We start from the raw sequence: 24,704 nt of genomic DNA, 5'->3' as shown, positions 1-24,704 counted from the left end.
CAAGAGTCGCGCGTGTCCAACCGTCCAGGTTCAGCGATAATGGCTTGTGTGGTACACGTACACGTTTCAGGGGATCCTGATGGATCTCCATGTCTTCGGTTGCGGATATTCGATGGATAAGCAATGGGCATAGACCTCCTGTCCTGCCTGAGCTATCACTCTTCATGAATGCTTTCTCTGTGCGAACAAAGATAATCCAAGGAAGGAGAGCATTATCATCATACGAAATAATCTTGCTGTGGAGTATCAACGAAAGATACATATGTATGTTCATTTGATACACCTGTTAGGTCTTAGGAGCACACTATGTTAAAGAATATTATAAGCTATATTTGCCATCTCATCTTCAGTCTACTGATTGATCGAAGTATACTGCTGTATAAACAATTACATGACATGCATTGTGGGGCTAAGCTATGAAGCTTCCCGCATCCAGAGCAGTGCTGTACAAGGATTGCACTATCTTCTTCAAACCGCTATCTGTACGTGGCTGGCACACTGACTGTACACTGTTCTTGTTTCTAATCTCTTCCCATCCCAACTCCCGCCAACTGCAAAAGAAAGAAGCTAGCTAACTGTCCACTTCACAAACCAAAAAGGCCGATGGAACCGCTTCACCGACACATAGTTATGCTGCTTAGTCCTACTTGGAAGTGCAGCTGGGATTCCTCATAGGCATCGAAGTTGTATTTCTGCACCTAAAGTACTGGCACGCGGCACGCCGTTTAAGTCTGGTGTTCTGCTCCTGTCATCCTGTGATTCAGACCGTTCATGGCCTCTCTACATCCTAATGTGGATTAGTTCAGACTGTCCATGGTCTCTGCAGCAAGCAAATAGACGACTTGATCTGAGGTTTCAAATGGGACTTTTGAATGGAGAGATATGCTGTGACCCTCGCATGTGTGAGGAATGATGGTGCTCACCTAATCCCTATGGCAAAACGTATCTTCTTCCTGTTTTATCTTAAGATATGGCTCGAACCGTACTGGGTTATTATAGATAGACGATGGGAGGGCAAGTAGTAGAACTCAATTTCTGGTACGCAAACATATGGACCCAATTATTGACCGATGGAAAGGCAAGGCCCAACAACCTATCCCCATCCATGCTGCAGACGCCCCCATCTTCTTTTCCTTTTTCCAGGAAAAAATAGATCTGCGCCAGAATATTCCGAGGCGCCCATAAAGTGTCCCATAAAATTTATTTGGACTAATAACAAATATATTTATACATATATACTATATTTTTAATAAAACCAGTCAGGACTCTTCTGCTCGAAGTAGCAAACGCCCTCGGAAGAGAGTGTTACTGACCAAAATTTAGAGAAAGTTATTTCTCCTTTTATTTAATACTAGTATATAGGTATATACTCTCTCCTAGAATGTAATTCTAATTTTACGAGGAGTCAAACGGTTTCAAGTTCGATCAAATTTATGTAAAAAGTATTGACATTTATGTTACAAAAACAATCATCATTAAATTAATGATAAAATATATTTTCATAGTAAATCTAGTTAGAGGCATAAATGTTAATAATATTTACGATAAATTTGATCAAAATTAAGCTTGTTTGACTTGCATAAATCTTATAATTGCACCTTTTTGTGGGCAGAGGGAGTTTATGAGAAAATGGACGAGCGAAATATGGCTCATTTTGTTCTTCTTTGAGTACAACTCACAAGTTGTCCCTAAACTTGCACAACTGTGTCATATAGATCCCCAACTCTAAAAATTTGATATTTGAGTCTTTGAACTTGTATAGCGGTGTCACTCGGGTCTGAAGCTATCGAATTATTTGGTCCCAAAACTTGTACTGGAGTGGCATCTAGATCCCCAAATTGTACATTAACACAATAGATGACGCTAACATGGCATGATAATTTTGTGTTCGCTGTGAAAATATGTGGGACTAAATGACACAACTATACAAGTTTGAGGATTCAAATATCGAAAATCGAGAGTTAGGGACCTGAGAGTGACACCACAATGCATGTTTAGGGACTCAAATATCAAAATTTAATTGATGTGCAAGTTTAGATATTGCTTGCGAATTTTACTCTTTTTCTTTCGTCTCCAATGACACCCGATTTCTCTAGCAAATTCATTGCATTCGTAGGTTGGGCTAGCTCGAAAAGGAGGATGGGAGAATCTAGCGAGGCCCAGTGCAGTGATGGTAGCAGCCAACGAGCGAAATAGCCAACAGATTAGATTCCCACGGATGGAGGGTGCCTTGGCCCTGTCACGGGCTCCCCTTGCATCATGCATAGGATTGCAGGTGGCCTCCTGTGCATGGACCAAACCGATCGGAAAGCAGCAGTGATCAATGATCAGGCAGCCGCTCGTGCAGCGCAAAAGGAGAGGACGATGGCAGATCGAGAGATCAGAATGGCAGCCTCGCCCTCACACGGTCACAACACACCTCGTCCTTTGCAAAAGCGCCGCAAGGTGCAAGCCCATCCGTTCGTTCTCCTCGGTGACCCGGTGTTGGGGTTGGGCATTTGGGTCTCTACTTTCTTGGCAGCTGGAGCTGGGGTACCTGGGTCTTGTCTCGTGGCAACATAGCCTTGCATGATTTGGTTTGGCGTTCCTCCAAAGAGAGAGAGAGAGATTTGGTTTGGCGGGCACGGCCTACATGCATCTAGCAGACTAGCACGAGCGGTTGGGCGGGCAGCAGTGGCCTGTGTGAGCTGAAGCTAGCCTTGATGATTGATTGATTATTAGTTGCGTTAGTTATGAACAAACAGTACGTTCACTGGCGCTTTTTGGAAGGAGGAGCACGGTGCATGCTGTCCTGGGTCAGAAGTGACATTTAGACATGGCATCAGTCGCCGTACCAGGCCGGACTACTAATTGGTGGTTTGACCTTGGACTCTGAATTCTGGTTCCGATGACAAGGTTTGACCTTTACTAGTGGTCTGGTTCTGTTGACCTTTACTGGTCATGGTGACTGAGTGCACGCAGAAGCCATTGTTTTGTTTGGTTGATGGGAGAGGGCAAATATACTCTTGTGCTCTCGATCCCTGCCATGTGTTTTATTCGATCCTTGTTATCCCTGGTGGATCGATCGACCATCGATCCATCAGCGATCAGACATGCCTATAATAATGCGTAACAGAGTACTCCTAAGATTCCTGCAAGTGCGCGCGCGCATGTCGTCGGTCAGAACTCAGACGCATTTCTTGTTTCTTGGCTGCAAGGCCATGTGGCCTTGCAGTGCAGGGCTCCTTGCCCTTGGACGCTTCTCGCCTCCGGTTCTCCGACTCGGAGCTCATGTCCTCGGTCCTCCTGCATGCCGGCCCGCAAGCGTCCCTTTGTTGTCACTTGCATGTGGGACCGGTCTCGACATGTTGACCCTAGCCAAGGCGCGCAGGCATCCAGTGGGTGGGTGAATCGCCAGCGATGCTGCTCACACAGTCACACGTCAGATCTGACCAGCCCAACACTAGCTGCGATGCAAATGGCTTTTTTCTACTGCATGCGATGCAAGTCGGCAGGCTGTTTTACTGACTGACTGAATGAAGAAGAATAAGGCCCGGCCAGGTTGCATGTCGGCAGAACATCCTGTTCGGTTGAGCTAATTTTTCTCTTACAACATTTCAGCATAAGTATCAGCATAAGCCAAATTATAACATAAACGAACATGGTGTAATTAGTAGGAGTACAGAGTTCTGGTACGCAGCAGGCATGTGTAGTGTAGTGCCTTTGACGAGCTTTCATAATACTGTCCATGACAAACAGAAGCCGTGTTCGTTTGATCGTTTCTGTGGCTTATAAATTGGTTAATGTTGTTTTCATGTGGGAGAAAAATACTATATTAAGTACGACTGATACGTGAACGGGGTGACAGAGAAGCCGAGAACCCCAAGAGCGCGAGCCAATGGGCGACACGCCACGTTATGGGCGCGGAGTATTCCACGGACGGGCCATGTGACGTCGCGCTCATTGTACCAGACTACCAGTACCACGCTGCTGCTGCTCCGCCTCCATGATTGGGACTCGTCCTCTGCATGCATCGTCCAGACTCCAGAATACCGCATCCACTGGCACGATCGAGGCGAGTCCATCCAGGAGCACGGCGCCCCGCGACGGCGACGGCGAGCGTGCCTGCACCAAGATGATGAGATCTTCATCTTCCGCAGCGCTCCCGCCCCGCGCGCGTGCCTGCTACGCTGGCGGTAGTGGAGCACGCGGAGCCGGATCGGCGGGGTAACATGGGCGGGCGACAGCGCCTCGTGGCAGAGATGAGCGAGAGATCCATCCATCCATCCCACGGATCGGAGCTGCATGTGGCGCGCCCGGCGACGTCCTCCCGGTTCCGGTCGCGTCGCGGCTGCCTTTTCCCGTCGCTTTCTTGCTCGCTGCCTCCGTGCCTCGCTCGCTCCCGATATCGATCCAGACCAGACCCATGCGCTTTCCCCACAAGATAACCGTCACGATCACTGGATCGGCGAGCGTGAAAGCCAACCGATCTCGCGCTGCTCACGTGAGATTAGTGCGTGCATGCCGTGATGCCGGATCGGACATGGCTTGCATTGCCTTACAGTGCGACGCACGAAAAGCCTCCGCCTCTGTCGTGTCAACCCAGGCCGGGAGGGATGACGAAGAGGGACCGTTCCAATGCACCGCACCATTCATGTCGTCGTCCAATCCAATTAACCAGACGTATAAGGCACGGTTAGCTTTTAGAGTCTACCACACCAAGAGCCCTTGGTGACTTGGTGTGGTGATCCGACATTCCAGCGCTGCATCGTCTAGTGGATTACCTGCATGATACATTGATACAGCCTTATCTTGGACGTTAAAAATCTCGGGGGGCCAGCGATTGGAGTTTCGCGCCGGGGAAGTAACATGGGGACCCACCTGAATTCTGCCATGTGTTGCATTTGAAGATGATGATGGAGCATGCAGGGCATAACCACCTTCCATTTTTATCAAACAAAAAAAAACCACCTTCCATTTACCCTGGCCAAGCAAGGATCAAGGAAAGGGACAAGAGAACTGCTGGCTGGGCCAGCAAGTGCCCCCACAGCAGAAATTGACAAGGTGATGATGAAAAATTTAGGGGCTTAGGTAGGGCATGGCAATGTGGCATGACAGGGAATGGAAATGCTGAGGAAGGAAGACTCTCAAAGTGAGTTTTCTATTTGTCATTGTCTCTCTCTCCTCCCCGGCCCTAAGATTCAATAATTGGGATCCATGCTTCCTGCCCGTGTCCCTGTGCATCCTTATCCTCGACCAACGTACCTTGGCCTCTCGTGTCCTTGCATTTGCACAGCTCAGAACTGTTCGACTTAAAATTAGTACCATCAGCTTTACCAAATGCCAGTGGTAGCCTTTAGGATTTTTTAACCTTTTTTAAAAACAAATTCCAAAACCTGTTTGGCACGCTGCCGCGCCACATGCATCAGCGCCACACAATCTACCACGTCGGATAACAATTTTCTCGTGGAAATCCTCGCCGGGCTGCTCTAATTGGCGTGGCAGTACTGTAGCGCCACGCCGACTGGCGCGGCAAGATGCAACTTTAGACAAATTATATCTTTTTTATATGATCTTTGATGAAGATGATTTTTATATGAAAGTTGTAGCTCTCGATAAGATCTACAATTTTCCAGTTTTGAGTTTTTTAATTTGAGGTTATTAAGATGCTCAAAAAAATTAAACCAAATTTCAGAAGTATATTAATCGCGTACAAGTGCTTGTCGCTTTGGAAAAATCGTATCTCTCTTATATGGTGTCAAATGAAGATACTTTCTATATGAAAGTTGTAGCACTCGACGAGATCTACAATTTTCTAGTTTTGAGTTTTTTAATTTAAGGTAATTGAGATGCTCAAAAAAATTAAACAATGTTTAGCAGCATATTAATCGACTTATCGCCTTGAAAAAATCGTATCTTTCACATATGGTGTCAAATGAAGATACTATCCATATGAAAATTGTAGCTCTCGATGAGATCTACAACTTTTTAGTTTTGAGTTTTTTAATTTAATGTCACTAATATGCTCAAAAAAATTAAACAAAAATTTCAGCAGTATTTTAATCATGTATAAGTGCTTGTCGTCTTAGAAAATTGTATCTTTCTTGTATGGTGTTAAATGGAGATACTTTCTATATGAAAATTGTAACTCTTAATGTGATCTACAACTTAAAAACGGGGATGGAGATGCAGCGTTTCCCGCGCGGGCGCACGTGAAACGAAGATGGCAGCCAGGCACGGGCGTGTATCCGGTCGCCCCGGGCTCTAGTATCTCCGAAATAAAATTCCAAGCTGGCCACTTCCACAAAAAAAACTAGCAGCAGGTGGAAGTAGCATCAGATATTGATGAAACCTTTTATAAATTCGATTAACTAACTTATTCAAATTATTAATGAATTTCCATCTTAATGGAAGTTGCGCCTAAGGTGCGGCACTCAAATTCCCCTCCATACATTTAGCTAGCTTTGGCACAAATACACTAGATCATCCTCTGTTTTATTTGGCACGCCCCAAGTAGGGCATGAGCCAAATGTGTTGTGGCATGCCGCAGCAGCGTTGTAGCAAGTTGCGGCAACGAACCAAACAGGCCCTGGATACGGGATAGGAATAAAAAGATTCGAAGTTTATTAGACCTTGCCAAATTTATAATTAACGATGGCTACTGTTAGTAACTTTTTTCAACATCTTTGGATTAACCTTTTATGCAAAGCGAGGATAAAATTATAAGTGAGATTGTAATAGTGTGTGTTGGGGGAACACCTTTTATGCAAGCCGCACCGGCGAATCCTCGGCTGTCAAGAGGGACCTTCAACGGCTCTCAACGGAAGACCCCGAACAAGTAACAACCGTGGTGAAGGTTCTCCGACTAAGGTTGCCTCTATTCCATGCAACTGCAGGTCCAACGCCAGTCGTAGAGAGAAACCCCTAAATGTAAAAACTTAATTCAACACAGTAAAAAAAAGATAATGACCTCAAATGAAACAACTTAAAACTATAAAGTTGTAAATCTCATGAATAGATACAACTTTTATATAAAAGTATCTTCATTTGCCACTTTACAAATAAGATATGATTTTTCGAAGGCGAAAAAAGCTGGTACGCGATTAATATGATGCTAAAATTTTATATTATTTTTTTAACATGTTAATGATCTCAAATTGAAAAACTCAAAACTAGAAAGTTGTAGATCTCGTCGAGTGCTACAACTTTCATATAGAAAGCATTTTCATTTGACACCATATATGAGAGATACGGTTTTTCCAAGGCATCAAGCACTTGTTCGTGATTAATATACAGTTGAAACTTTGTTTAATTTTTGTGTTAATTAGGTTAAATTGGAAAACTCAAAACAAAAAAGTTATAGACCTCGTTGAGAGCTACAATTTTCATATAGACAGTATCTTCATTTGACACCATATATGAGAGTTACGATTTTTCCAAAGCGATAAGCACTTGTACGCGATTAATATATTGCTAAAGTTTTGTTTAATTTTTTTTATTATCTTAATAACCTCAAATTAAAAAACTTAAAACAAGAAAGGTGTATATCTCGTCGAGTGCTACAACTTTTATGCAGAAAGTATCTTCATTTGACGCCATATAAGGGAGATACGATTTTTTCGATGCGACAAGCACTTGTACGTGATTAATATACTGCTGAAACTTTGTTTAATTTTTTGAGCATCTTAATGACCTCAAACTAAAAACCTCAAAACTAGAAAGTTGTAGATCTCGTCGAGAGCTACAATTTTCATATAAAAACCATCTTTATCCAAGATCATATAAAAAAGATATAATTTTTCTAAATTGCACCTTACCGCGCCAGTTGGGTTGGCGCGGCGCACCTGGAGTGGCGCGTCAAGGATTTACATGTGGAAATCGTTGTTCGACGTGGCAGATCGTGCAGCGCCGATCCATGTGGCGTGGCAGCGTGTTTTGGCTACGCCACGGACTTAGACGCGGCCAAAATGGTTAGATTTGAAAATAAAAAAACAACGGTATTAAATTTAGAATTTGTTTTAGAAAAAGGTTAAAAATAAAAAAAAATCGCGTTTTGCATGTCTTGGTCAATTTGCTAGGCATCATTCGCCAGGAGTAAAAACAGTGGCATTAGGAATTCTACTTGTCACCTTAACCAAATACAACCACGCTTCTTGTCCTTTTTTTTTGACAGATTTATTTATTGGTACTATTTTCACTTTATTACTGAACAAATGTTGTTCGAAAAAATTTAGCAACAGCCAATGGTGGTACACATATAAAACCGAAGGGAGTAGTATTTAAGTGCCTTCTGCAATGTTTTCGCATTTCAAGCATGCTATAGACAAAGGTTCTGTGCTGCCCTCTATAGTATATGGCTATCATTTAATAATATTTATCTTTTTCCATGAGAACAAATGTAAAACCAACCAGGCTTGGTTCTCATCACATAACCATCCGGAATCACTCGCCCACGCCGGCGTGGGTGCGCGCCGAGCGTTACTAGCACCACTCTCGCTAGTGAGCACGCTACGAATCGCCGTGGTAATTGCTCGGCCGCGGCGGCCATTAGAAGGCGCTAATCACGCCCAGAATTTAAGAGCCCCCGCCTTGGCCTCGGCTCACGCACCTGCCTACCACCTGCGTTGTTGCTTTCTTCGCTTCGTTCCCCCTGTGGGCTGTGGCCGCACCGCAGCGGCGGCGGCGGCAGAGGTGAACAGCGACCGGCGGGCGAGTGCGCATCCCGCGGCCTTGTCTGGTCCGGACTCCGGAGCCGGAAGCGGCAGCGCAGCGGCTCGCGGGATCCCCCCGACCCCCATGCGGCGTCCTCGGTGTCAGGTAATGGAGGATTCCACCCCTGTCGTCGTTCTATCTGGTCTCTGGTTCTACTACTAGGCCGCGCTGGGTGGTGGAGGCGTGGAACGGCACGCTGCTTGGAGTTGGAGGATTTTTGGCGGCTGGTTGTGTGACGAGGAACGGGTGTTTTTGGTAGCTGGTGCGGAATTCTGCAATGTGGAGCAGTTTTGTCGGGGTCTGGTGCCTTGATGAGCGGTTCTTGGTATCCTTCCGTTTTGATCCGAGGTGCTCAGTTGGAAAGTTTGGAGATCCAGTTCAAATTTGAACAGGCCTTATATTTCGCCACGAAATGCCCCTCGTCCAAACACTTCCTTAAGTTTTGGACCAGCGACGCGTAATTTTCTCCACTTCTTCTGCGCCGGGGGTCTGGTGTTTGATCTTCTCTTTGTTCTGACGCTGCGAAGTTTCGGATTTCACAACTTGTTCGCCTGACTGTCGTTGTTCCGTAGAAGAAGTTGGAATTACGCACTGTCGTTGCTGGGCCTTCGATTCAGCTTTTGCCTGACATAAATTTTGTTTTTGAGCGCCGCAGCTCTTCAAAAGTGCTCCCCTTTCTCAGTCTCAGCTTTTTTGGGGGGTCTGTAACTGCTCGGTGGCCTCTCTTTTCTTGCCTCTGCCTTTCTTTTCTGTGGTGAAGTTTAAATTCCCGCTTTGATCGCATTTTTTAACGGATCTGACGGCTTCTGATGATTACCGACAGTTTCGCCTTTTTTGGCCTCTCTTTCCTATATATTTTTTTTCACCCCTTCCCTTTTCTGCTCCGTTCACTGTCACTGATGCAGCGGAGCTTGGTAGAACGTGTCCTGATTTCAGCTTGTGTAGGCCAGAAGCCAAGTTTCTTCTTCTTTTCCCTTGCTCCAAACAGATCGCTAGTTGTGTTCCTGTTTTGTTCTGGTAGGGCTGAAAGTTGCTGGATTCTGCATATGCAGTCCTGTGATAAATTATTAACTTCGAGAACCTCAGTTTCAGCGATAGAAAATAGACACTTTCGGTTTCGGTGCTCTAGCTGATTCTTTGGGCCACAGGAGTTTTCTTTTCTTTCTTGTTCATTTCACTTTAGTCTGTCTTCTGTTTTACTTGGCTGTACATGTTATCCTTTCCTTTGGATTGCAACTCGTTTGAGTTGTTGGCATGTGAATGGGTTGTTGAGAAGAAGACTGTCGTTCCCGGCTGTATGCCTGTATCTGGTTTCGTGCTTAGGGATCCACCTGCAGCGTGGAAGGTTGGAATTTCGTGTCTGAAACCTTTTTTTTTCTCGAATACGCAGTGTCTGAAACCTTGACCCAAAAGGAAAGGATAGGTGCTGCGATTGAGGGCTTGATGCTTCAAATAGAATTGACTCGGTGAAATTTATCATGCTATTAGCTACCACTTTCCAGTGACTGAAAATTCTTTCATATTAGTGTTCTAGAACCGTGCGCTCTTTACCACTTCTCAGGTGTGGTGTTGTGCAAAAGTTTGAGAACCTTGTGTTCCTTTGTCCTGGCTATTATTTGTAGATTTACTAATGCATTCTGAAATCTTAAGATGCACCAAACCAAACAACGCCTTTGAACTTCCTTTTCGGTTTCTGTCATTTTAGATCAAATTTCAGCTATGCTGTTATGCCTGGATTTTAAATGTTCTGGCAAATGTTTTCAGGGTTTGCCAGCAGAGTCCACCCAATTATGATGAATTAGACACTCCATACATAATGGCGACGGAAGTCAATCAAACTTATTTTTCATTGTCACAAGGAGAATCTACTGAACGGGATGGTCCTCAAGTAAGTTTTTATGGTACATTTTAGTCAATTAGCTTTGTTCAATTTATTTATGCTATGTGAAGTTAGCTCATTTTGGAAAAGAGAGAGAGAGAGAATAAGCACAATTTTGTTCTCGGCAACTATTACTGCTAGTAGTCTCACCACTCTTTTCTGTTGCATTTCTTTACTTTTGTTAGGGAGTATCTGTATCTCAGACACTTGATCATGGTTCCATTTCCTTCGGAAGATTTGAGTTAGAGTCACTATCGTGGGAGAAGTGGTCTGTATTTACTAATGACAGACGCACTGAAGAATTTGGAAAATTCAATGGTTTAGTCGCTCAGAAAAAGGCTTATTTTGAAGAGTATTTCAAGAAGATCAGGGAACTAAAGGCTTCACAGCAGCAAAACCAGCAAACTGAACTTATTCTGGAATACAGTGGTGATGGTAGTGACTCTAGCCAGACAGCAGAAGATGAGCAGGGTGCTGATCTTGAAACCCCCACTGGATCTGGAGCTGTTGTGGATGTTTATGTTGAAGCTCTGCATGAAACTACGTCAGAGCACGGACTGCAGTGCTATAATGACCAAGGAAACGAAAACTTCGATACAGAACTTTCCTCATCTAATCTTTCTTCATCAGGTGTCCTGCAGCAAACTGACCATGATGTTAGAGGAACTGTTCGTGGTAACAGTTCTACCAGTAAAATGGATGCAGGGAAGCAGAATGCCGGTTCTGTTCATGGTGATACTAGAACAACATATGAAGCTGCAAGGACTCCTAGAAGAATTATTGAGAAAGACTCCAGGCTCAAACTCAGTCCCAAGATAATACCAAAATCCATCAAAACCCTTTCAAAAAGTGCTATGGACTACACATTTGCTAGTGAGGTAATTCCATGAATTTTGTTTCTGCATTTGTTTATCTTATATATAAAATTTTGCTACTTTCTACTTCCACACACTATAACCTTCTGAGTAGACATACATACTAGCAGTACAAGTGAATTGGTGTTTATTTGATTCTGCTCTCAACTTTTCTGTTTCTCTGCTCACTAATTTGTATTCAGCTAACTAGATGAGTGCATGTTTTGTCTTGTATGCCCACCAATATGAATTGTTTATTAAGTCGTTACTCATTACACATTTTACATGAATAATTTCAGAGGCCTGGTTCAGTGAAGCCCAATACAAGTATGAACCAGAAGGCTAAGCCGGTGCAAAGGCCAAATGCAGCAGCCCAGAAGATGTTTGGCCCTACAGAAGGGAGCAAGCTTACAGGTCTCAGAAGACCTTCCTCAGCAGGTGTGCAACGGCCCTCTACTGGAGAGCGACATGCCATTGCCAGGGAGAATTCACAATTGCCTGCGGTTGTTTCCACCCCACGACGACCTTCCACTGCTGAGAGATGCCCAGTCACCCGAGATCATGCACAGAAGCAAGCCAATGTCACCACACCACGTCGACCTTCTACTTCTGAAAGACTCCCCGTCAAAAGAGAGAATGCAGCAAAGCATAATGATATTTCCGCTGTACGTCGACCCTCTACAGGAGAGAGGCGCGCTATTACTAGAGATAGTGTTCTGAGAACGGATGTGAAGACGCCTTGTAAGGCAAGAGCAACTGTGGCTCATCCGAAGGGTGAAACAACTACAGTGGTATGCTCCAGATCTTTGTTATCATATCGACTTTTTCAGCATAACAGTAACTGAAGCACCTAATGTGGCATTTGTAGTTTGAAGCATCTTTTGTTTAGGCAATCACTAGTTCATAGCATCTTCATTTGGACTGATGCATACTCACATGCTCGGTTATCATGTGAAAGCTCAACTGCAGCAAAACTTAACATTTTACTTGTTCATGCAGGGCAATACGAAAAAGGCTGTCACTCCAAATGCTGCTAGAAGTAGCAAGCTGGAAACAAAAAGGTTACTCCTACACACCAATTGATAGATTCTTGAAAGTGTTAGTTTTATGGTCGGATTTTGATTGCATTGTTTCTTTCCCTGCTTCATTGAACAGCAATAACAACAGACTGAAGGGACCTTCGGCATTGGATAGGCACTCTACTAGGTCAAAAAGAATGGACTTGCAAGTGTCTGGCAAGCAGAAATCGAGGTGCTAATCTGCATTAATATTGGAATATCTTATGATGCTTATAAAATATGATTGTAAAAGTTGTCTTTGCCATATTTCCTGATTATAACTTCTGGTTTTGTAGTTCTGTTAACCTTCCTCCAAGGAAAATTTTCAGTTCTACTGCCGGAGAACCAGCAGTTGAAACCATTTCTAGGTCAAAAAAGAAAGAGGTAATTGCTCATGATCTAGTTATGATTGTTGCCTCTTGTTTATGCATGTGTGTCGCACAAAATTGACAGTTTTAACTTTCAACTAAATGTTTACCCTGTTCACGTAAGTAGTTATAGCAGTCGCTGTTACTTTGAATAACTAGTATCTGGTAATATAGTGAACTATATCTCAATCCATTCTTTAGAAAAACAATACATTTCAATCAACAACGACAACAACAACAAAGTCTTTACGTCCCAAACAAGTTAGGGTAGGCTAGAGTTGAAACCCAGCAGAATCAATCAAGGTTCAGGCACGTGAATAGCTGTTTTCCAAGCACTCTTATCTAAGGCTAAGTTTTTGGGTATATTCCATCCAAGTCTCCTTTTATTGCCTCTACCCAAGTCAACTTCGGTCTTCCTCTGCCTCTCTTCACGTTACTATCCTGGCTTAGGATTCCACTACACACCGGTACCTCTGGAGGTCTCCGTTGGACATGTCCAAACCATCTCAACCGGTGTTGGACAAGCTTTTCTTCAGTTGGTGCTACCCATAATCTATCACGTATATCATCGTTCTGAACTCGATCCCTTCTTGTATGACCGCAAATCCAACGCAACATACGCATTTCCGCGACACTTATTTGTTGAACATGTCGTCTTTTCGTAGGCCAACATTCTGCACCATACAACATAGCAGGTTTAATCGCCGTCCTATAAAACTTGCCTTTTAGCTTCTGTGATACCCTTTTCTCACATAGGACACCAGATGCTAGGCGCCACTTCATCCACCCTGCTTTGATTCTATGGCTAACATCTTCATCAATATCCCCGTCTCTCTATAGCATTGATCCTAAATATCGAAAGGTATTCTTCCTAGGCACTACTTGACCTTCTAAACTAATATCTTCCTCCTCCCGAGTAGTAGTGCCGAAGTCACATCTCATATACTCAGTTTTAGTTCCACCGAGTCTAAAACCTTTGGACTCCAAAGTCTCTCGCCATAACTCCAGTTTCTGATTCACTCCTGTCCGACTTTCATCAACTAGCACTACATCGTCCGCGAAAAGCATACACCAAGGGATGTCCCCTTGTATGTCCCTTGTGACCTCATCCATCACTAAGGCAAACAGATAAGGGTTCAAAGCTGACCCTTGATGTAGTCCTATCCTAATCGGGAAGTCATCCGTGTCTCCATCACTTGTTCGAACACTAGTCACAACATTGTTGTACATGTCCTTAATGAGCCCGACGTACTTTGTTGGTACTTTATGTTTGTCCAAAGCCCACCACATAACATTCCTTGGTATTTTATCATAAGCCTTCTTCAAGTCAATAAAAACCATATGTAGGTCCTTCTTCTTCTCCCTATACCGCTCCATAATTTGTCTTATTAAGAAAATGGCTTCCATGGTTGACCTTCCGGGCATGAAACCAAATTGGTTCATAGAGACCCTCGTTATTGCTCTCAAGCGATGCTCGATAACTCTCTCACATAGCTTTATAGTATGGCTCATCAACTTAATTCCCCGTTAATTAGTACAACTTTGAATATCCCCTTTATTCTTGTAGATCGGTACCAATATACTTCTCCTCCACTCGTCAGGCATCTTGTTCGATCGAAAAATATGGTTAAACAACTTGGTTAGCCATACTATAGCTATGTCCCCAAGACATCTCCACACCTCGATTGGGATACCATCCGGTCCCATCGTCTTACCTCTTTTCATCCTTTTCAACGCTTCTCTGACCTCAGATTCTTGGATTCTCCGCACAAAGCGCCTATTGGTGTCATCAAAAGAGTCATCCAACTGAAAGGTTGTGTCCGTATTCTCACCATGGAACAATTTGTCAAAATACTCTTGCCATCGATGTCGGATCTCATCGTCCTTCACCAAGAGATGCTCTCTTTCATCCTTAATGCACTTAACTTAGTTGAAGTCTCTTGTCTTAATCTCACGAACCCTAGCCATCCTATAAATGTCTTTCTCTCCTTCCTTCGTACTCAAATGTTGGTAAAGATCCTCGTACGCCCTACCCTTTGCCACACTTACAACTCGCTTTGCAGTCTTCTTTACCACCCTGTACTTCTCTATATTGTCCACACTCCTGACATGGTACAAGCGTCTATAGCATTCTTTCTTCTCCTTAATAGCCCTTTGGACTTCCTCGTTCCACCACCAAGTATCTTTAGCCTGTCCTCCACTTCCTTTGGTTACTCCACACATCTCTGAGGCCACCTTCCGAATGTTGGTTGCCATCTTCTCCCACATGTTGTTTATGTCCTCTTCTTCCTTTCAAGAGCCCTCTTTGATAACTCTTTTCCTGAATATCTCTGACGTCTCCCCTTTCAGTTTCCACCACTTTGTTCTTTCAATCTGTACGCACCTGAAAACGAAAGTCTGCCACCAAAAGCTTATGTTGAGAAACAACACACTCCCCTGGTATCACCTTGCAACCCAAGCATGCTCGTTTGTCCTTTCTTCTTACGAGGACAAAGTCAATCTGGCTAGAGTGTTGTCCGCTACTGAAGGTCACTAGATGAGATTCTCTCTTTCTAAAGAAAATGTTGGCTATCATCAGGTCAAAAGCTACCGCGAAGTCCATAATTTCCTCCCCCTCCTGATTCCTACTACCATACCCAAAAACCCCAAAAACAATACATTTCAATCCAGGGGCTAATTTCTGTTGTCTGCCGGATGCTGATAAATCCTATCAGTCCAACTGTATGTTTGTTTGTAGTAGCCATAGGCCATGGCAAACACATAAGTTTGATCATTTGGCTATACTGATGTGCCCAACAGTGTTGCTGGATGTCTGGGTTTTGCATAGTTTAGGGCTCCAGGACAAAAGGTTCTAAGAATCCTTTATCATGTCATAGGTTACCACATGCCACCAAATCTTAGCAAACCATCTTTCTGGAAACAGTTATAGCTGAACTGGGGTAGTGGAAGTAGTGTAAAATCTCGCATGAACAGTAAAATCGTGCTCGCTAACAGCTGCTGGCAACTTTTATGCAGGGCGTTCAGGCAACAGTGCAATCTCGAGCATCCACTTCAAAGAGAACAATAACTCCTTTGCAGACTGGAAACTTAAAGGCGAGGGCTCCAAATGTATGAATTTCTACACATCACAGCATATTCTCATTATAACTTATTAGAATTCCAATCTATAAGATACAGAGGCTGGAGCAATATTTCATCTCGAAATAAAGCTTCCTTTATCTACAAAAAAAATGGAATTCTAAGATATTCATTTGTTGGTGAGGATGTTTTCACATCAGATTTGACCTTTTGCCATACTCACTTTTGCAGCCACCAGCACCGCCCGCGCCACCTCCACCACGTCGGCCATCACGAATGATAAGCAAACCAACTGCCAGTGCCTCATCGATTGGCAGAAGAAAGCCAAAGTATGCTACTCATCATGAACACCAAAAAAGCCATCTTACTACGTCTCACTGCAATCTTCTCAAATACGCGCTTTTCACAATCCGTGCATTCTTACCGATGCAATCTCATCTCATCCATCCGATGCAGGGCTTCAGCACCACAATGGCACTGATGCAGTGGAGAGCAGAAAGCGTTCAGCCAAGTGGCCTGCAGAACATGATGGATCTGAGCGACGTCAATACCGGCATTCTTTTGTATGGTGTATCTCAGTATATCTGTAAAAATCTCAGTACCTCCGTTGGCCCGTCTCTTCCTTTGCAGAGCAGCTAGTCCCAAGTGTAGTCTAGTGTATGTAGTCGCGCGTATCATATCCACCGGTGCCTAGTTTCGTCGTCCACAAGGAACTTAGAACAGTGTAAATACCTGGAAATAAATTTGCAGTTTAGCTAATAGCCTGTTCGGCTAGTGTTAAAGTCGGCTGATAAGCCGACTGAAACTGTTTTGTTGTAAGAGAAAAATACTGTACAAGCCAATGTATGTCATTAGCAATGGAAGCCCTCCTTTTTCAGCTTGTTATTGGCATTCTTTCTTTTCTGCTTTTTTTTTGAAAGGGTTATTGGCAACTTTGATTCTTCGATGAACCTGAGCTTCCCTGATTTCATCGGTTATTTTGGTTGCCAAAAGAATGGAAATTTCGCTGTGTGATGAAATGAAAGGAGGCACCCCCAGGGGCCAGGCCCAGTTGAAGTTCAGTGGGCAGGGAGATCTGATTGTTTGGAAGCCCAAATGCTCGATGGCTGAGGCTATGAAATTCCTGTTCCTGTGTCGCAAACTGCCAGAACCAGACGACCCCGTCCCCTTCACAGGGAAGGTCTCCCGCGTGTACAGGCAGCACAGCCGAGCCGACAGGGCACGACCGGAGCGTCAGGGCAGGAGTGGCGGAGAGGAGCGACGAGCGCTTTCCGATCAGAAAAGATGCGGGCGGGATCTGAGCGCAGGCCATATGCATCCCGCGTGCGGCGTGCGGCGTGCAGTGCAGGCGGTACGAGGTTGGGGTCGGTCGTTTCCCCAGGACGGTGGCAGGACCGCACCGCACGGCGGAGCGGAGGCATCCAATGATGCCCGCCTCGCCGCGTCGGCGCTCTCCCTCTCTCGCCAAAGTGAAAGCCGCTGGCGCGCCCTGCGCCCGCCCATGATTAACCGTGGCTCGCAAGGGCTGTGAAAGATTTGAGGGAAAAGGGTCGTGAACCGACGACGACACTAATGCCCTTGCCTGACTGCCGGCGGATCCCCCACCTCCGTCCAGTGCTGCCTCCGTCGGCGGAGCGGGGATCAAGGGCCAGGGGACGTGCGATATATACGTGCGGACGTGCCTCCATGCGTGCGGCGGTGCCGTCGCGTTGGAAGTTGGAACCCGTAGCAACCGAGCAGACCGCTCGAACCCGTAGCTCGGTATGCCTGCAGCTGCAGCTGCAGCCCGGTTGAACGGCTGAATGCTGATCTTGGTCCTGATCCGATCCTGCACGTTTGTTATCAAAGTGAGACCAAGGACTTCTACCTAGAGCCAAACAGAACTTTCAACTATATATAATTCCCAAACTAAATCATAGTAGAAGTTATGGCTACTTATGCAGCACTGAAACATAGCACCAAGCCATTCAAGAATAGTATAAACAGAGTACGGGAAAATCCGGTTGCTAACGCTTCCAGATGTGGGTTCTTCACGATTAGCATGGCTTCTATTTTACTCCATCTGTTTTAAATTATAAGATGTTTTGTCTTTTCTAAATGTATTGTCTATACATAGTGTTTATCTAATACATAGCAAAATCTATGTATAATATAGAGTTAAGGAAATAGTATAGAGATCACCACTCATTAATTGTTATGTCAGAGTCTCTTTTTTGAGTTGGTTACCGAGATCTTATTGAGCAGCGTTGTCTCGACGATCTCTGCCTAGCAGGGCTGAAATACGTGGTTACAGTGCATTGGCACACAACAAAGACAGGCTTACAGTGCAAGACATAATCAACAAAGAATGTATGCAAATAACATATTTTACCAAAACATATTACCAAGCGCATTGTGTTGTTACAATTCTTTCTATAGCGATTTCATTATTCAAATTCAAAAGGTATGTAGCATCCTAGCAAAAGTACATTATTTTACCCAATTTGAACTTAGGCCACCGGATGAAAATCAGGTTTATGCAAATCTTTTTGTTGTGCTCTTACACTTGCATGTTTGTTTTTCGCATTGACCATATATGATACTTGCATGGACATCTATATATGGCACTGCACAAATTTTCACTCTCTCCCTTTTGTTTATTATGATACATCCTAATCTATTAAGCATGCGAATATCATGTGATTCCTCTTCTCCAAGCGCTAGTGTGTATGGATATGAAGAGTTTAGAATGCTAACGACGACAGTGGGAATATAAAGGTGTAAGGATGAGCCATATTGTACTATGAACCTCTTTAGTAGTGCTTTCAAACTAGCTTCCCATGCTCTAGTGCCCTGTTTGTTTGGGCCTGTTTGGCTGATAAGCCATGGCTGAAAGTACTATTGACTGATTTAGTGTGAGAGAAAAATACTGTTTGACCTCCATGAGCCCATGAGCCCATGCCCATGTCATGGAGTAGCACATGCATCTGCTCCACCTTAGTCTCGAAGGAGATCAAGCATCAATGGGGATTACATCTAGAGGGGGCTGAAAATATGACGATCCCATGTACATTGTTGAGGGGGGTGGGGGGGTTTGAAACGCCCCTGATTTCCGCGAAGGGAAATCCACAGATAAGACCGTTGTAGATCATATTACCCAAATTCTAGTCGAATATCACATCCATACAACGATAATATCAGAGTACAAATAGTGCGGAAGTACATAAATTATTACATTGCCGCATTGGCGGAATCAAAAGTAACATTCATTCAGAACAACTTGAAGATAAGATCGCCAAACTCGAGCGTAGGCACGAACCCCTCAACCGTCAATCTCCTCGGAGCTATACTCCTCAGCAGAACCTGTGTGCCAACATTTATCAGTACGATTTGTACTGGCCACTCCCACCTTATGAGCATTGCTTTGTGGAAATTGGATGCAAGTTGGATATAATCAAAAGAAACCTATAAGGCTGGGGTTTCCTATGCAATAGCATATATAATAATAGTTGGTCAAGTTTTAACACCATTCCCCCACACATTCCACCCCCATCCCCTTTCCAGAACTAGGTTTCGATCCTGGGATCGATATACCACCATCTCCACATCATCACCACATCACCGCCATACCATCGCTCAGTCGACAGGCCAACTCCCTCCCGGCACTGTCTCAAGGCCTGTAGCCCCTGGCTACGACCGACACTCTCTCACGGGGGAAGAAGAGAAGGACTCATCTCACTATCTAGTTTAAGCGAAACCCAGGAAAGGTCCATAGCCGACAGGTCGGTACATGTATCGATCGATCAACCATACACTCTGCAGAGGTTTTACATAGCCACAAGATCTGCCTTCTTCGCTGACCGTCATCAAATGGGCTGATTCCGGCCGCTTGCTAGCCTAGGATAATGCAACTCTACCATTCAGCCCTGGTACACCCCAAGTCTAGTCTGGAGTGGCTGAAACTGTGAGTCTCCATGAAGTCTCGGAAGGGTGTGGGGAAAATCCTCCGTGCCCCGTACCTCCTTACACTGTCCGCTATCAACCTAGCAGTAGTGGCAATATCCTACCAAGTAGTCCGGCCGTCCCGCACCATATAGGGCAAGTGGTACGTAAGGCTTCCCGGTGAATCTGAGTACTAGTAAGTCCTTAGGGATGACCAAGCCAGAATGTCTTCATCAGGGTTTCCATTTACCGTGCCACCACAACACCTTCATCCTAGGCTCCTCCCATCACAGGTTCACACCCAGGATCACCTCATATACCATTTACCCACCACATGTATCCATTTCCAAGGGTGCCCAGGTAGCACCCCATGGCCAGACTTGCCCTAGGCTCGTCGTATACTCCAACTTGGTCAACACAACCCTTACCCTCCACGTACCCAAGGCACACACACAACACTCTCCTTATAGTCCAGATAACACCAGTTTCCACCACGCATCACTGTAGTACAAGCATAGTAGAAGTAATAAGCAATGAAATATAGCAGCAAGCGTGTGTCTAGCCTAATAGCAGGGTAAGCAGGGGTAAGGTTGCGTCAAGATAGAGGCCATTAAGTAAGCATACTACCATGCAAGTCCTATCATAGTATGATTATAACAGTAAGGTAAAGCAATAGCAGTTCTATTTTAGCCATGCGTAATAGGTGCTATGAGATTGGGTGGGATGTGGTACCTTCAGTGTAGTCGTCTCCGTTCTCCTCATGGTATTCACGATCCTCGTTCGTCTGATTCTCCTCCGAGTCTGCAACGATCGTATTATAGTCGTGTTAGCGACGTCTATAGAATAGCATAAAGAAGCAATGAAAATTCAAAAGAGCCAAATGCACTCAAACATGGGTTCATTGCGTAAAGCTCGATTTTAGATGAATTTTGGTCCTAGTTTCGTATTTTTCCGAGGTCGTATGAATTAGTTATGAATTTTCGATGTTTAAATCATTTCTGAAAATAGAAAAAGGCTGAATTAATCTTGGGCTGACACGTGTCACGCTGTGACTGGTCCACGTGGTGTGCTGACGTCAACATGATGTCATCGGCTTGGCTCTGAGCTGACAAGTGGGGTTCCTGCTGACGTCATCAACGTCATCGTTCCTGACAGGTGGGGCTAGGGTTGCTTAGGTCACTGACCTATGGGTCCGGTCAAAGTCAATGTCAAGTCAACGGGTCAGGGTCACTGACGTGTTGGGCCAGGGCTGCTGACGTCAGCAGCTAATGTCATCGTGATGTCAGCATGATGTCACCTCGACTGTGTTATTACTGACAGGTGGGACCCGCATGACGTCACCTACTGACAAGTGGATCCAACGGCTCTATGTCGCTGACATGTGGGCCCAGGTCAACAGTCAACGTTGATCGGTCAACGGTCAACTCGGACTGGGTCTCAAACGGGCTCTGGCGGGCTCGGGTTGGGCCGGTCTGGGCCGGGCCAACCTGGACACGTGGCATGCTGTGGCGCTGCCATGTCGTTGCCATGGGCCTCCACTAGGCTTGGCTCACAGACATGGTCCATGGTGGACGCAAGCACTGGTCTACGGTGGACCGCGTCTCCTTCTGGTGAACCGCGTCCACCCTTCCTTTCTTCTCTCTGTGGTCTACGTGTACCGGGTGTAGGCGCTTGAGGCCAACGAGGAAGGATTCCTCTGCTTCCCTCCCGGTGTGTTCCCACCGGTGGTGTGCTCATCGGCGAGTCTTCCACAGCGGCGATGGCATCCAATTGAAGTGGGAAAAAGCTTTGCCAGGCCCCGGTGAGTATGGTGGTAGGGTCATGGTGGCGGCCACGGCTTCCCAGGGCATTGGCCATGGTGGTCAGTGGCTCGGCGATGCTTGCCGGTGGTGAGGTCATGCATGTAGGCTCCCTGGTGGCTCGGCTGGACGGATATGGGCTTCTGCGGATCCGTGGGGGCACGGCGAGGGCGTCCAGGGACTCAAGGCAGGGCTTTGGGTCCCCATGTGGCTGGTAGGGGCTCCACGGCGTCCACGGTGGCATGGTGGCGACGACGAGGCACGCAGGAGCACTACGGGGCACTAGTGGGGTGGTCTCGGCGTGGTCGTGGATGTGCGCGTGAGTGCGTGTGTACCCAGAGGCCAGAGACGGCCTTGGCCTATGCGCTCCCAGTGTGGAGCGCCATGGCCGACACAGCGAGGTCCGACGGCGAGTAGGGGAAGACCGGGGCTCACCTTTGGTGTCATGGAAGGTAGGATGGTGACGCAGTGGTAGGTTGCGGCCATGTAGCTCCAGAAGCAGCGCAGTGCAGTGTAGTGTAGCATAGCGTAGCGGTGACGTGCTTGATCGGGGCGACGTCCTCCACTTCGGTGACACCGGCGACGTCACGCGGCTTTGGCGCTCCCCCTTATTCTTCCTCTTCTCCCTCTTCTCTCTTGGCTCGGGTGCGCAGTGGATGGCCACAAAGTGGCGGCGGGGCGATGAGAGAGCTCAGGGGCTCCCGAGACCAGGGCTTTTATAGCCGAGCTCCATGGCGTCCACGGCGGACGACGATCGAGCGATGGAGGCATGTGCATTGCATCCAATGGCCTGTGTGTGGTTGCGTAGGTGCGACGCAAGGGGAACAAGGCCATGCCCCGGGCGTGACCCCCTAGCCCGCTCCTGCCAGCGCTGTCGGCCTTCGGTCGCGCGGGTAGTTGAGGCGTGGGTGGAGAAGATGAACAGGAAGGCTGACGGGTGGGGTCCAGTGGCAGCGGCAGCAAGGGGAGCGGGGAGGCGTGTGGGCGTGGGCGACATGCTGGGCTGGCCGCGTGAGTTGGGCTGGCCTGCTGCTACGCGCGCTAGCTGGGCTGGCCAGCTGCTGTGCGTTGGCAGCCCGAGCAGGCCGAGCCTGCTATGGGCCTTCTTTCCTTCTTTACCTTTTTCTGTTTTATTTTTCTTCTCCTTTGTTTGAATTCAAATTTGGTTTGAAATTTGAATTCCAAATTGGTGCACCATATTCATTGGAGTTTTAGATATGAGGCCCACAACATTCTTATATAAATATTAAGAATTTATTTAGCTATTTTGTATAACAAAAATAGGTGTAGTTTTGTTATACAAAAATAGAATTAGTTTTCTCTTTAAACCTTTATTCTTTGGTTTGAGTAATACTTACTTTATGGTGTATTTCTTTAAAGGAGTTGTTAAGCATATCATAAAGCAAATAGAAATCCAAATCGCAATTTGAGTTAACAATGTATGCAACACTTTATTTGTTAGAAATTAAATAAGCATAATTAACAAATGACATGCCATGCTTATGTGTTGACTTGGGTTGGGGTTATACCTAATGCATCTCTTAGGTTGGGTTTCTATACATGACACACATCAACACATGGGAGTTTTTAGGAAAAATTTTGTAGTTGGTATTTTTGGTGTATGGATTTTTGGGTTGTTACAGGGGGGTTCAACATCATTGGCCTTGTGGTATGTGAGAGCATCTAGGCCCATAGTTAGGTTTCGATGATTAATGACTACACAAAATTATTGTGACTAACATGTGTTTTGTAGAGGCAAATTGAGTTAGGTCATGGTAATGGTGATTGATTGGACAATTATGGTTTTCATGCCCCTTATCGATGGAAATCATTTTTGGTTTTTAAAGGATGGACGACAAGGTTAAGGACGGACTAGTTCTAAGTGTCAGTTGGCGTTGAGAGACACTTAGACTAGGTTTAGAACTTTGTTTTCTCCTTTAGCTGTACTATAAAGGGGGGCATGGATGGGTACCTTCACCTAGGTGAGTCTAGTGAGAAGAATGTGGTACACATTTGTTTAATCTAGCACTAGGTAGCTAAAAGCTCTAGTTTGGTTTTGGTGAATTGATGAAACCCTAAGTGCTAACCTAGTTTATCTAAGTGATTATGAGATAAGTGACACTATTCCAAGTGGTGGAGCAATGATGAAGATCATGATAATGGTGTGACCATGGTGATGATCAAGTGCTTGGACTTGGAAAAGAAGAAAGAGAAAAACAAAAAGCTCAAGGCAAAGGTGATATTCCATAGGAGCTTTTTGGTTTGGTGAACGAGACACTTAGCGAGTGTGATCACATTTAGGATCGATAGCCGTACTATTAAGAGGGGTGAAACTCATATCGAAATGCGGTTATCAAAGTGCTACTAGATGCTCTAACTCATTGCATATGCATTTAGGATCTAGTGGAGTGCTAACACCCTTGAAAATGTTTGTGAAAATATACTAACACACGTGCACAAGGTGATACACTTGGTGGTTGGCATATTTGAGCAAAGGTGAAAAAGTTGGTGAAGTGAAGGAGGTGATTTTCACTGAGAAACAGTGACCGGACGCAGGTCATGTGGTGATCGGACTCGGAGGTGCTGTGTCCGGTCAATTATAAAATGAAGTTTGGCGCGCTCGGCCTCTGTCTGGTGCATGACCGAATGCTAGGGTAAAAGGTGACCTGACTCGACGCTGGTGCGTCTGGTCAGGCTAACGTACGCTGACATATGAGGTTTGAGTGAGTGTGGAGAAGACCTAACTCTAGGCGAGTCCGGTCAGTGAAGATCGGACACGTTAGGTCGGCATTTAGGCGCTCGGGGAGCTCTCTGGAAATGACCTAACGCGTGGGCACCGCGGTAGATCGGCACATCCGGTCGTGTGTTGTCGTGCACAGGCAAGGCTGGCACCAGCGCGTCCGATCCCATGTTGAGCGTGTCCAGCCATCACTTAACCGCGAGGGCGCTGAGAATCGACCATTGGGATTAGGCGGCTGACGTTGAATCTAGGGGACATGTGGACGAAGATCTGTGACTGGACACTAAGGGCCTACGTCCGGTCAGCGTGACCTGTG

General features: G+C 45.6%; 1 protein-coding gene across 1 annotated transcript; it reads left to right on the top strand.

Moving 5' to 3' along the window:
* The first annotated feature begins 8,399 nt into the window (after positions 1-8,399).
* Positions 8,400-16,808, top strand: LOC136456957 (protein WVD2-like 7). Its single transcript, XM_066456973.1, has 10 exons — positions 8,400-8,796; positions 10,456-10,579; positions 10,756-11,448; positions 11,724-12,215; positions 12,424-12,485; positions 12,580-12,675; positions 12,779-12,866; positions 15,866-15,958; positions 16,160-16,257; positions 16,385-16,808. Exons 2-10 carry the CDS (start codon positions 10,508-10,510, stop codon positions 16,407-16,409), a joined length of 1,719 nt encoding a protein of 572 aa, XP_066313070.1. The 5' UTR covers positions 8,400-8,796; positions 10,456-10,507; the 3' UTR covers positions 16,410-16,808.
* The last annotated feature ends 7,896 nt before the right edge of the window (positions 16,809-24,704 follow it).

Source organism: Miscanthus floridulus, chromosome 6 (genome assembly GCF_019320115.1).
Source record: "Miscanthus floridulus cultivar M001 chromosome 6, ASM1932011v1, whole genome shotgun sequence".
Classification (NCBI taxonomy): domain Eukaryota; kingdom Viridiplantae; phylum Streptophyta; class Magnoliopsida; order Poales; family Poaceae; genus Miscanthus; species Miscanthus floridulus.
The sequence above is the reverse complement of the archived record's forward strand: the minus strand, read 5'-3'. Positions and strand labels throughout refer to the sequence as shown.